Source organism: Podarcis raffonei, chromosome 6, assembly GCF_027172205.1.
Source record: "Podarcis raffonei isolate rPodRaf1 chromosome 6, rPodRaf1.pri, whole genome shotgun sequence".
Classification (NCBI taxonomy): domain Eukaryota; kingdom Metazoa; phylum Chordata; class Lepidosauria; order Squamata; family Lacertidae; genus Podarcis; species Podarcis raffonei.
Window position 1 is genome coordinate 34,572,326 of NC_070607.1, and position 14,676 is coordinate 34,587,001.

General features: G+C 41.1%; 1 protein-coding gene across 5 annotated transcripts in view; it reads right to left on the reverse strand.

Moving 5' to 3' along the window:
• Nucleotides 1–14,676, reverse strand: part of ST6GALNAC3 (ST6 N-acetylgalactosaminide alpha-2,6-sialyltransferase 3) — a 249,121-nt gene that overhangs the window by 148,520 nt on the left and 85,925 nt on the right. For 3 of the 5 annotated variants that reach the window (XR_008331002.1, XR_008331003.1, XM_053392016.1), the window contains exon 2: nt 10,747–10,893. The exons of the other annotated variants lie outside the window; for them this stretch is intronic. Coding sequence is in view for 1 of the 3 variants with exons in the window: in XM_053392016.1 (XP_053247991.1) it covers nt 10,747–10,788 (42 nt within the window). In the remaining 2 variants the exon portion in view is untranslated. The remainder of the gene's footprint in view (nt 1–10,746; nt 10,894–14,676) is intronic. 5 annotated transcript variants of the gene reach the window in all.

Below are 14,676 nucleotides of genomic sequence, written 5' to 3' on the forward strand. Positions count from 1 at the left end.
CATCCCAACTGCTGAACAGATCAAAACAACAGAGCAAGGGTCTTTACTATTTAATGACTCAGGGTGATGAGCTAAAAAAAAAGATACAAGTGATACCAAGAGGACAAGGAATGCAGGGTGCCAATATTGAGAGCTACAGGAATGTTGTTTCGATGGGGGTAGGGAGGATGGAGTAAAATTGAGTGGCAGAGTGAGAATGGAGTAGGAGAAGTGTAAATTAGATCTGTCAATTTTTCATGCCTGGGTCAACCTGCATCGCATCTCATATTGCAATGTTGCATTGCCTGCTATTTAACCATCGTACTGAAAGCAATTTCATGATTGCAAACTGCAGAAAAGGAGCTCCAATAAGGAAAACTAAAATAAACGAGTTTCTAAAAACACCAGTGATCTTTAAAGTGCACATTATGTCTTAATGATGGCTTTTGAAGTTCGACCACCAGACACCACATGCAATTATTGCTAGAACAATGTGTTCACTGAGCACAGCGCAATCCCTATACAGGTGTGAGAGTAGGTGTTGAATAATGCGCATACAGAACTGGCAATGCTTCTTAGCAAACTGGTACTTCTATGCCTAAACATTTCAAATTGGCTGGATCCAGAAAAGGTCAAATGTAGTTTATCTTACTAAATTTTAAAGCCCAAATTTAGAAAAAGCACCCAAGAAATGACACCGAAGAAGGGCACACATCATTGTTCAATGAGACTCAGCGGAATGTTAATATGTTGCTTGCTTCCTGAACACCTATTGCTCAAAGTTGGCATCTATGTATTAATGAAATATAAATGTTGCACTCATTTAATATAGGATACTTTATCAAGTGAGACCAATGCGTATTTATAATTTACTGTGCAAATGCTAGTCTTAAGCCTGTGTGCATAAACATCCACAAAACTAATCATCTGGAACATTGCAAAACCAATGTTTTGCAGCTAAATTTGTGTTTGCTAAAAGGACAGAAAACCTGGTCCATTTTTGGTGAATGAAAACTGGGCATGCTTCACTTGAGATATCAGCTTTGCCATGCTCTGTTAAAATGAATGGAAGTTAAACAACAACTCCACTCGGACAAGAAGAGGGAGGACATTAAACACGATGAATCAACCACTCATTTCAATGGAACTTTATATACAGGGAAAGTTCCCAGTGAATTGTGCCCATATTCTGTAAAATCTACCACTGCCTAGCAGGTACTATAAAATGCCTTAGATTTACAGCTTGAATACATGCAAATAATAATAATAGTTTTAATATGCTTTGATCCTTTAACACACACCACCATTCAACCTGTTAAAAGAAAATTATTGCACCCATAGTTGAACTATGGTTGAATTTGGGTTTTTCTTTCTTTTATGACTACTTCTTCTGAATAACTGAAGCAGACATTAATTCAGAAGCTCTCTGTCTAATCTCTTCCATAGGGTAAAATTGAATGAACATAAAGTTGTTTAATATACACAATGCAATAACCTGCGGGCACATCTAGCATGCCTTGGCAATCCACACAGGATTCCCTATTTTTCTAGCAATCTTAAAAATCCAATCTCAATAATAAGATAACCCTGATTCTTGTCTCACTTAGTACTATGCAATCAGAATCATTCTGCCTGGCACGTATATCAAAATCAATAAGGAGAAGACATGATGAATCACTCTTTTTGGGATTAAATTTATGTGTGCTGAAGACAAAGAACAAGATAGTTTAAAATCTGTCCTGCAGTTCTACTGGTAGTATTTCTAAGGGAAACTGAGCATCATCCAGTCCTCTCCAGCTAAGTTGCAGACTTCTGTGTATGTTCACAATCTCAGTTAGGAACTGCATGTGTAAATAGTAGTAGAGGATAGTCCCCCTTTTTAAACCAGTAAGCATGCTGGACACGTGTAGCAGAGTCCCCTCCCCCCCAAAAAGCATCAGAAAATCGGAAAACTGTGCTGATCAGTTGTTTGGGGGAAAATATAAGGGGCAATCCTAATTGCATCCACTGCCACAACAGGGCTGAACAGAGAGGCAGGGCCCCTGCCATGTCCAGTCTTGTCACACACAGTGGTCAAAGCAAAAAGTGAGGGGCAGGCAGATCACTGTGCTAGTCTTGATGTCTTGGGATCCAATGGACCCTGCACCAGCTTAGCTGCTACCCACTATCAGTACACAATATTTTGGGGGGGGGGGTTTCCACAGACTGCCACCAGTGGGGGCGGTCTCACTAGCAAGCCTCCCATCTAAGGATGTTACCTTTACATTGAAATGAATGTAAGTTACATAAGTTTTGTAAATAGTTGTGTAAGTTACATAAACAGTTGAGTAAGTTGTGTGATTTATGTTAATTAGCAAAAACTGAGCGGAAACAGCACTGATTGTGAAAAACACAGGTCAGTATGGAAATGGCTGCCTTCTTGCTTCCTGACTTCCACTTGCACATTCAGTGATGCTGACAGCAGGCAGTGGGAGGTGGGAGGTGGACAAATACATTCACTCAATTCAAACCTACCGACCCCAGACTGGTGCAAAGGGGTGGGGGTGGGCTACTGCTCTGTTAGTCCCTTCCATCTGCTTTTTCTTCCCCAACCAGCTAATACATATAATTGCCAATTTTTAAAATAGGGCTAAGCATGGACACGGGTTGATTAAGGCCAAAGATTTGTGATCACAACAGATGAGTTTCAATTTAACCACCCTCTTTCAATTTTCATTTTAATGCAGCACTTCACAGTGGATTTTTTTTTAATTAGGTATGTATTTACCATGAGTTATTCATTAGTTTCATTTCTGTAATGGAAACTATGGTGTATTGAATTAATTATTGAATTATCTGTCTTTTAAGACTTGATGTATACTATAAATGACAATTCTATTTTTTCCGTGTTCTAATTTCTGGCAGGTTTAACTAATATATCTATATTACAGAATGTGCTGAGCCTAAAGTGGCAACAATTTAAAGGTCTCAGAGGAAACCCAGCATCTTCAAAGCAATCCCACAGACAGAGCAGATGTTGTTGCGTCGGTAAGAAATATCTATTGCATGTAGAAATTAATAGTCGCTTGCAGAGTCAATAATTTACCTGCAGCAAAATAGGATGTAGAGAAGTAAATTGCAACTGAATCACCTCTTTACTATGTGCCCAGACTGTTCCAAAAAAAACTATCCATACTCTTAAATACAGGGCAGTTGATTCTGTCTGAATCCTCTGCCAAAGTATTTTGTGAACATGCTAAGTGGCCTTAGACAAGGCAGTATAATTTAGGGGTATGTAGCAACCACAAGATTTTCCTCATATCTGTAGCATTTGGAATCAGCCTCATCTGTTTCAGAGCCATTGTATGTTGTTCTAATTTGATTTGTTATTCAGGTCCAAAGTTACTTTGTTAAACCCGAAACTCTGCTTTGTCTCATTAAATGTAATGGGGATTCTAAGATCAGCTGTAGGATTTTTTATATAAATTAATGGGATTTGTAGGCAAAGGAGTCCCTCCAGAATGGGTTAGGACTGCCAAATTTTGGGTAGATTTATTCAGGGATCTTCAAGAAGGGAACCTTTACATACATACACACATACATACATACATACATACATACATACATACAATACTCGTTCATATTTCTGCCAAAACTGGATGCAAATTACAGGTGTGGTTGCTCTTTCTGAGGGGATGAAGCCTACCTAATTTCAGAAAATAAGCACAGCAATCCCCCATTTTATGATGAGAAATAGAAATAATGTTTTCAACCCTTTTGGGGGGGCACTCCGTTTGAATATGGGAGCCTGAGGAAAGTGCTTCTGGGTAAGAAGCCTGTCAAAGTTCAGACAAATTTGTCTAGGAACTATCGCGCCAGCTGATTTTTACCTCTGTTATAAAAAGTTGCCTTTTTTTGGTCCTCCAAATATTATCCATGAAGAAAAAGAAGAGGAGGGTCATGAGTTTTAATTATTTGTTAAGGGAAAGAATGATCGGGAAAGAGGCAGGCCACCCCAGACCACTCTCCCCTCTCCATTGAAACTTGGAGAATGGAGACCCGCATTAAGAATGGTTCAGTTTATTTAACTTTAAATCACAGTGATTGGAGTACACTGGGAGTAACCACATACACACACGCGCGCACTTACACACACACTATATGAGCTGGTTTTTATGGGCCTATTTTATCTGCAATTTTCCTGAATATATGAGAACGACAAACCTAGAAGGACAATTCAAAGGTAAAGATTAATGCAAAAGGTTTGAGTCTCTTAGATGACATGATATGGTGTAATATTGTACTGGTTTCGCAATATCTATTTTTATGACTGTAATGAAGAACTCAATCACTTTTTAATACTCCTGCACATTATAGTACTTTTATTGTCAAAGTGGTGCAGGTTTTCAGGCTTCATTTGATTTTTACTCATGTGTAATATCCATTGAAAACAATAATGGCTGCACTTAGTAAATTTGTTTCATTTCAAGAACTACTGTATGTAAAACCTGTTTTATTTAATTTTAGAGTCTTCTCACCCAAATGCTACCATCTATCACAAATATTGAAATGGCGGGGGAAGGTATGAAATAAAATGCCTTCCAAAAGAGGCATTTTACATCAACATTACTAATTTTCAGTTTTAAAATAATCTTTAACGGTCTGGACATTTATTTAGATTTATAGCTTGCCTATTCTGAAAGGGAGAAGGTAAAAAAGGAGGGGGAGAGCAAATCTAAGCCACTGTTCCCTCAATTTTCAGTCTTCAGTGGTAGAGTTCCATTGCCTATATAGCCAAAATGATGCCACAAACATTCAAGGGAGCAATATCAGGAGCCTCAGGGGAACCGCATTACATTAAAATAAAAACCTAAGAGGCAGAACCCTAAAAGCAGCCCAATGAGGACTGAGCACGCTTAGTAGTCACCATGGAATGCCAACTGAGCATTGTGGGGAAGGGGAGAAATGGAACGGATTAGCTGGAATTCTGAACAGCATCACTCCACACTGCAACACTTCATCACAAGTCCCACCTGTACTGAATACAGTGGTACCTCAGGTTACAGACGCTTCAGTTTACAGATGCATCAGGTTACAGACTCCGCTAACCCAGAAATAGTACCTCGGGTTAAGAACTTTGCTTCAGGATTAGAACAGAAATTGCGTGGCAGCAGAAGGAGGCCCCATTAGCTAAAGTGGTGCTTCAGGTTAAGAACAGTTTCAGGTTAAGAACGGACCTCCAGAATGAATTAAGTTCTTAACCTGAGGTGTACCACTGTATAATTTATCATATTTCAACATGGCATTCTCTCTCACCCTTGGCCAATGCAACACAAAGCCTATGGGTGACGCGCAAACAGGTACGCCTTACAACAATTGTGGAAGGTGCTCAAGGTTGGGCTTTGGGAAGGATGCCCCTTTCTGTTCCTGTTTAATCTGAACCTGTATCAAGAAGGGGCAGATATGATGCAGTATATATTTGTGTCTAGAGCTCTCAGTGACTTTGATTGGAGCATCAGCATTGGGGGAGGGGATGTTTCCCACCATGTCATTTCCCTATCTAATGTGTTTCTGAAGTCACCATTAACTCCCCTGAGGGAAACATACAGCCCCTCTTCACAGCTGCTTTAAAGGTTTGATTTTTAGAGGGAGGGGGGAGAAGTCAAGACATTTAGTCATCTAGGATATCTACCCCAGAGCAGCCTTACCCCAATTGCCCTCTAGATGTTGAACTACAACTCCCATTTTGCCTGACCATTGGCCACGATTGGCTGGGGCTTATTGTAGTCATCCAAAACATCTGAAGGGAAACAGATTGGGGATGGCTGTGCCCTTCCTGGATCCAGAGATTGTATTGCATTGCAGGGGTAGCCAACATAGTGCCTTACAACTCCCATCAGCTCCACCTAGCATGGACAATGGTCAGGCATGATGGGTACTGTATAACCAGAGGTTAACCACATCTGGAGGACACCAAGTTAGCTGCCCCAATTGTAATGCAACACATGAAAGGAGAAGGTATGTTGGGTCAAATCATTTTGGATGCATAGGTTGTTGTTTTTATATTAAAAAACCCCACTAGCTCCTTGAACTATGCCAGAAAGCCAACATCTTTCCTTTGTATACATGTTGTTAAAGGCAGCTTAAAACAGTGCAGCTCCTCTTCTCCACCCCCATTAGTCAATAGTATAATGCTCTGATTTTGAGAAACAACCTGAGGGCAATCTTGTCATTGTAGAACATGAGAATAAACTGTGCCCTGCCAATATTTCCCTTACCTGAGGACACTCTGTGGCTGAGAAAGCAACCTCCTGACTGAAACTGGCTTGTACTTTCTGGGAAAACTGCATCGGAAAAGCAGAACCATTGAGCAAGTGAGACTAAATTGCCTACTGCCAGCTGGGCAAGATTGCTTTCCTTTAAATATTCTGGATACACTCACTAGAAGGCACGTCTGATTTGACGCTAACAATAGAAACTGGCTTCCCACTTCATTTTCCATTTAAAGGCCACTCAAGAACAAGGAGGACTTTCACAGTCCTGCTGTTTGGCAAGATATTTGGAACTACTCTCCATTCCCTTCCCCTCCTACCAAAAGTGGAATGAGAAAAAGGCGCAGTGCACATCCTTCCTTTGAAAAGCCAATACTTGTGGCAGCTAGTTACCAGTTTACAAAACTATCAGCCAGAAACCCTGTATGGTTAAAAGTGGGTTTATTGCCCATACTCCTGAAATATATGCAATGTTTGATATGGATATATTGGCATATAAGTATATATAGTGGTACATATGTACATATGCCTTATCTGCATGACTTTCCCTTATTAAGAGCAAGTCAGTGCCACTATTCCTGCACAACTATTATTATTTTTTTAGTGCATAGCAGCCTTCATTAGCCATGTGGTGAAATAGTCACATTAACTTCTCTGGAATCTCGATGTTAGTTTTCCATCTGATCAGAAATCCTGGCCTCTTTCTTCCCTTACAAAGGGATGGAAGGGCCACAAGAACTGAACATACATATGAATACACCCTGCATTGCAACATGTTACATAGATTCTATTTTTATGGATAATAATGTTGTCTGAGCAATGAACAAATAAAGTGGTATGCAGATGTACCCAAGATGCTTGGTGGAGATTTGGACACACGATGCTTCATCACGTTGTGTTTGGGGTAGAAACAAGCCCTAATTCTTCCAAGCATTTAACCTCAGCAATAGAAGTGAGGTACTATTTGGGAGTGCTGAAATGAAAGAAAATCAGGTAATCGTTTTTCTTTTTTCCTTCTGACTTTCATATCCCACACAGCACCACTCTTGCTAGAGTTTCAAGTGTCCATCAGATTAGCTGCTCGCTCTCAGAGCCCAGGGAGAGAAAGAGGCCATTTTAGCAGCACCCTTGACTCGAAAAAAGAAATAAAACAAAAAGATTATTATGGCTTCAAAAAGAATTGGCAGAGCCATATTTCTCTGACAGACAACCAGATTTAGTAGACATCTGAGGATAAAAGCTGCCATATTTTGTGTGAAATATAGACACTCACTTTCATACTCTTTCCTTTCCCTTCATCTTACTTGCTTGTTTCTTTCTCTCTCTCTCTCTCTCTTTCTCTCTCTCTCTCTGTGTGTGCGTGTGCAAAAGCAGGTGAGTGTGCATGCACACACACATCCAAGGACATTTCATCCCTCCAGGTCTAGCTGTATTCCAGCTTCTGGTCCATCTGTTAAAGTCATAATTTGCAGCCTGTACAAAGTAGGAATTTATAACAAAACTGTAAGTGAAGCTGCTGTTCATGTAGGATTTGCATTTTTCACACTACGTCCCAGCCTAACATTTATAACTGTGTTAGGCAATAACTCGGTCCCTGCTCCTGCCAACCTAGCAGTTCGAAAGAATGTCAAAGTGCAAGCAGATAAATAGGGAAGGTAAACGGCGTTTCCGTACGCTGCTCTGGTTCACCAGAAGCAGCTTAGTCATGCTGGCCACATGACCTGGAAGCTGTATGCCGGCTCCCTCGGCCAATAAAGCGAGATGAGCGCCGCAACCCCAGAGTCATCCATGACTGGACCTAACAGTCAGGGGTCCCTTTACCTTTACCTAATTCTACAACTGTATAGTTTATTCTTTTTTAACCTGAATGTTCCCTGAAGTGTAAATCTCCAAGGCAGCAATCCTATGCATACTTACTTGGAATTAAGTATGTGTAGGTTTGTACTGTGAAACTCAGATTGTTATGCAAACAAGATTGGCCAACCCCAGAACAAATTTGGCTATCATAATTGCTTCAGGAATTTCAATCATTTTACAGTAATGTCACACAATAGCTCAGAGAGACTACGGGGTGGGGGGGTGGGGAGAATCCTACCATTGGTCAAGGTTCTAGCTCATGAGGAACTTTGTGTGCATAGAGATCTGCACATATAAGCTTTCACCATCAGGATGTCAAGGTCTAACATATAGACATCACACGTGGAGAAGACCTCAAAGATATTGCCATCAGAACAGTTCGTTGCCCCTCAGTTATGTGAGCACTCCATCACACTAGTAATGCACGAAAGGAGATAAAATGCTTGCTGAAAGTGCTCAGGCTTCCAGAGCTTTTCTGTGGGCAGAGTCAGAAGAATAATGGGCCCTTGAAGGCGAAACAAAAAACCCCTGGCCCACATAATGCCTCAGAAACCCCAAATCATATTGTATTGGCCCGAATATAAGCCGCACGTTTAAAAATGGAGGGGGGGAGAAATACCCCAAAATAAGCCACTCCATTCCTCACTGCTCCTGTCTGCATGCTGGGGGGGGGGGGGACCACGCTACGTTGCTGGCGGCCTTTCCCCTCCCTTCTCTCTCCCTACCCGGCCTTGGGGGAAAGCCAGGGGGACTATGCGTGGGGCCGCTTTGCCGTGCTGCTGGCGCTGCTTGCCCCATGCTCCTGGCTGCATACCTAAGGTCACAAATATAAGCCGCACTTTAACTTATCATGGTCAGAATTTGGGGGGAAACTGAGACTTATATTCAGGCCAATACAGCATATCAGTGTGGACTGGGCTGGCCCAGTGATGAGGCAGAATGAGACCGTTATCTCAGGTGGCAAGAAAAGGGGAGAAGTGAACTGCCACCACCCTGGACTCACTAGACCTCCAACTCCCTGCCTGGGCCTCACTCTGAGAAAAGACAGGCACTGTACAATGCATGCTAACTGTATACAAGAGCAGCTTTGCACATTACAAGATGTGAAAGGCAGGAAGTAAAGGAGCTTTATGCCTTTCTTCTGTAGCTTTTTTACAAGTCTGAAGATCTTCTGCATCTACCCTCTGCCACAATTATCTCCCAATACAAAGAGCATGCCTGCATCTCACTGGATGAAGATATCCACATTTTGATTTAGGTCAACAAGCATAGGCATGGGAAGTGGAACATAGGAAGTTGTTTTATTCCAAATCAGATTGTTGACCCACCTAACTCTGTATTGTTTTTTACACCATTGTTTCCCAAACTTGGGGCTCTGGCTGTTTTTGGACTACAGCTCCTATCATCCCTAGCTAGGAGGACCGGTGGTCAGGGAAGAAAGGAACTGAAGTTCAGAAACAGCTGGAGATCCAAGTTTGGGAAACACTGCTCTACACTAACTGGCACCAGTTCTCTAGGGTTTCAGACTGTTGTTTTCCCCAGCCCTTCCTCAAGATGCCACCAAGGACTGAACTTGGGACCGTCTGAATGAAAAATATGCCTTCTACCATTAAGTTATGACGCTTTCTCATTTGGGAGGTGTCCCAGAGGGCTTGAACCCAAGGCTTTAGGGCTAGCAGGGATTCACGCCTCCTTGCAGGCCCACTGTGGAAAAACAATGGCATGGCTTATCTGAAAGGAAATAGTAAACTCTTCCCCAATATGTAGACAGGTATGGAGGACGAGTGTGAAAGGCAGCGTTCAGTTCTCTTGCGGGAAACATCTTGATTAAGGCTTCTGAAATATTCTCAAGTGCTTGTTTTCTCCAGGTGGCCTTATTTGTGCTTATATGGCAGGAGTTGCAGCTGGTTTTGCCAGCATGAAGTGCAGCTAAGTCTGGAATGTGTGGCAAGGGCCTGCATTCTCATTTGTTTTAATAGGTGATATATAAGCATATTTTCCCTCAATTACTATTTATTAGTTCATGTGTTCTTCAAATCATGACAACAGCCCAAAGGCCCAAAGGCAAGGTGCCGCCTTGTTGAGGAGGGTGCAAACATGATTTCATTACTTCTTATAATGATTTCCACTGAACAAGAGAAAAGACCACGTTTAATAGAGTTCTCCCAGAGAAACTCCTCCAGGTAGTGAAGGCTAATCTCTCACTGTTCTTGACAGAACAGTGGAAGTCTGGTAACATATATATCCCACCTAAACACATATTCGATCATCATATCACACCACTATCCTTCTGGGCGAGCTAACTGAATTGAACTCGACCTTCAGAGCCCTTGGAATGCAACAAAATATCTCTGTTTCCTGACATTTATGGGTGGCTTTTCTGCATGGCTGCCTTTATTGCCTTGAAAATAATGGTGAAAGCTGTGTGTACAAACCAGCTATAAAGGCTGACAAATCACGCAAAGGGAAGATAGATTTATTCAGCATGGGTTACTGAAGAACTAAGCTAATCAGATAAAAGATTTACATTCCTCCCCTTTTTTTTTACAGAAGACTATAGCTTCCTGGGATGTTTCCCTTAACAGAGCATAATCATATTCACTTTATGATTTTATTTTAATTCAATTAGCAACCAGCAAAAGAAAGCCCTTTCACTTACAAAGAGTGCTTTCTTCTTCAATGTTTCAGTGGACTGATGCATGTAAACTATAGTTAGTCTTCTGCAGACAAAGGATTTTGACTTATGTTGTGATATGCTCCAAACTGTCAGGGAGCTGTCTGGACTGGAAGGAGTGCATCAACCTGTCTGATCAGGAGACAGAACCTTGATCAGGAGATGGAAGAATGGAATGGAATCAAAGGGCAGGACCATCACCTGTTCTTCGTGCTGCCCACTTCCTTGCACATGCAATGCACAGTTACCACTTTCCTTACAGCAAGAATGGAGTGCTTTCTAGTGGTTGGATGCAAAATCCCATCAGTCTCGGCCAGCATAGCCAATGATCAGGGATGATGAGAGGGAGTTGTAGTACAGCAACATCTGGGAAACCACAAGTTCCCCATCCCTGACCAAAAGCAAAATTCAAAACAAATTGGATGGTTCCTCCAATAAAAAAAATTCTATAAGGAATTTCAGTGTAAAATGACAAAGTGTATCAATTTCACACATCTCTAACTCTTCAACTCTCCAACTCAGCCAATTTTTGGTTGGACTTTTAGCTACTTGCAGGTACGAAAAGTATCTTAGCAATTCCATTGTTTCGTCAAACTGAACATCCAATGCGAATCTTCAGTTTCAAGAGTAGTTTGAGATGCACTTCCTTCCTCTGTTTCTGGTGAGAGGCTCTCCTTGTGGGCCAACAAGTCCATGTACCAGTATCTTTGGTGCACCTTGTCATGCCAAGTTTGTGCCTGTCGCATGACCAGAGGGAGGCAGAAGTTTTTTCTAGGTTGGTGCAGGAGAAACAAGAAATGTGTTAGATAACAGGATAGGGCATGTGTAGGGCAGATCTCCTCTCCATGGTTCCGTTGGCTGAGACCCAGAATAGAAGTCTCTGATGCAGTGCTTTTTACCAGGCCACTCCTGAGAAAGTCAACTCAGTATCTGCTTCCAATCTGGAATGAGCACTTCATTGTGTGAATTGGGTGTAAGACCGAAACAGCCTCTGCAATAGACATTTTGAATACCCATGTCATGCAAGGTGGGGAAAGGACCTCCCTCAAACCTGTCTGACACTCATCAAATTTGACCAACCATCACTCTTATCAAATCTGATGGTCCAGTCTGTCTTCATGAAAAGCCCTGCATTGCTAGTACACTATACTTCATTGGTTGGGATGAGTTACTTTGTTAGATAGATTATTTGTGCAGGGTTATATTATTTGTGCTGTTGTCCAACAACAGAAAAACAGCTTTTTACAGCTTCTGCAGCATAGTTACCTTCCTTGGCCCCAATGGTCAAAATTTCAGGATTGATCCTAGCATATGGATCCTCATTTTGTATTTTTTCTGGGATCTTCAGAGGATGGGCGGTATAAAAAACATTGTTTGTTTTTAAATATGTTGTACTTTGTGGACACGGTACTCTCTAAAGTCCTTTGCCAAACACCTGTTTGCATTTTGCTACTGTAAAATTCTGCCATATGTCAACTGTCCCAAGATGAGAGAGAGAGACTTGGCTCAAAGTTCAGATTTAAGATTCAGTGCACTGAATTTTGGCAAGGGACCATGATACACACTACGCCTTTTATATTCTTTAAAAATTGACCCTCTCATCCATCGTTCCAATGACTCTTCAGTATTAATAAAACAAAAGAGCTATTTCAATCTAATACATCAGTCTGATGTGATGCCAGTATTTGAAGAAGTGTGATAAATGGAGTTATACTGAAGAACATTTCAGCTAAAATCATGCTACTTTATTCTCTTGCCTAATGAAATGATTAACCTTAGTTATAGGTCAAGCCCAAGACCCACCTTTGCAGACATGGAACCCCAAAATAAATATTCACTTCTTAATTTTTAATCATAGACTTGCATGCAGTGCTAGAAATGTCCCAGGCGCCAGGCACATTTTGTGACTGGCGTGGGTCTAATTGTGACCATGTGGAAATCTGATGGGAGCTACAGTCAGAAACATCTAGAAAGCACCAGGTAGGGGAGGGCCGATCTAACCTAATATTGATTCCTTTGGCTGGCAGCAGCTTTCCAGGATGTCAGGCATAGATCCTCCTTGGTCCTACTATCTGAGATACTTTTACTTGGAGATAATCAGGGATTTTACCTGAGTTACACTCTTTCACCCTGCTATGGGTCCTTCCAAAAAGCACATTAACTTGAAAGTAAATCTTTCTTCCTTATGTAAATGTAGCTGGAATCAGAGACTTAATAACTGCTTCTACTATATATATATTTAACCAAATGTCTTCGTTTGATCATTATCACTGTGTAGCTTTTGCACAGACATCCTGTGCTGAAGTGGGAGTTGCAGATAAGAAAAATAAATCTGAAAGCAGGCTCTTTAACCTCCTGTGAACACAGGCATTAGCAATTTACCACATTCAACTCTGTTGTCAAATTATTAAGATCTCAAATGAGTTTGCACACTCATTACCAGTAGCAGGAGTGTTTAATGGTCAGGCTCTATCATCACAAATCTTCCAAAACTATCCTCCAGGGTCAAAAAAATAGTAGGGAAGATTTCCTTTGTGGGTCTGGAAGTCTCCTCTTTGCCATAAATCTCAACAAATAATGCTGTTTATTTAATTTAAGACTACTCCCCTGAGAGAAATTAATGAGACAAGTTGTCCACTAGTCAAGAGAAAGAACACAAGATCTATCCTATCTTATTTCATCACCAGGTTTAATCATTGTAACTGTTATGTAATGTGACATTCACACATTATTAGAGAAGTTAGAGAACAAATTGCATATCACTCATCAGCCGATCATTTTTCATTTGCTTGCAGACTTCTAAAATTAATGAAGCCTTTCCTTTTTTCATTAGATCTATTTTTTATCTTAAAATTGAATATGCTAGCAATCAGGATCTCTTTTTTCCAATTTTCTTATTTTCATACGCGCAACAAACCCTAGAAGGTAAGCTTACAAAGCTTTTCTGTTTTCAATTCCAGGTTTCTAGTTTCTAAAACATTGCAAAAATTAGCTTTCTTCTTGTTGTTTTTTAAAAAAACATTCCCGCAAAAGGCCCCCCATATTGCAAATATTTGCTACGAGACTTTGTAGTTACTTGCACTGTTCATTTATCCCCAAATATTATCAGCATTTCTTTATATGATCATCCTAAGGCACACAATTTAGCCGAAGTTAAACACATTTAAATCCTATTTATTTCAATTGAAGTAATAGCTTACCATGTGCTTAACTCTTCTACTGAAACCAAAGGAACTTAGAAGTCTTTAATATGACTTTCAAGACATACAAATAGATGATAGATATAGATAGACACATAGATAGATGATAATGTTTTTGAAAACAAAACAAAACACCACCAAGATCGTGTCACTTCCTATACAGATGGCAATTGCTGGAGTCCATTGCCTTGCCTGCATCTCCCCTCCTCCTGTCAAAGTGAAGTACGATCTTGCAAAGTGACTGCATAGATTCAAAGTAGCAGAGTAGGATTTGCTGAGGCAGAATACTTAATTGAAGGAGGATTGAAAAGTGGGATCTGTACTGTGGGCAGGATAGGGTATGAGTAGAATGAACTGTAGGATTGTTGTAAACAGCTATTGCTTAGCCTTCTCCTGCTGAAATATAAGGAATAAGGACCAACACTGGACAACACAGCAAAACACCTTTGTGGTGTTTTAAGAAGCTCTGTACTGCATCCAATATTTGTCCTATTTAGAGTCAGGGCTGGCCCATCCATGAGGCAAGGTGAGATGACTGCCTCGGGCAGCAGGAATAAGATCTTCCATCAACCCTTCTTCCTTGGCAGGGAAGGGAGTGACATTTGGGGGCCAGTGTGGTGTAGTGGTTAAGAGCGGTGGACTCGTAATCTGGTGAACCAGGTTTGCATCCCCGCTCCTCCACATGCAGCTGCTGGGTGACCTGGGCTCTGAAGTC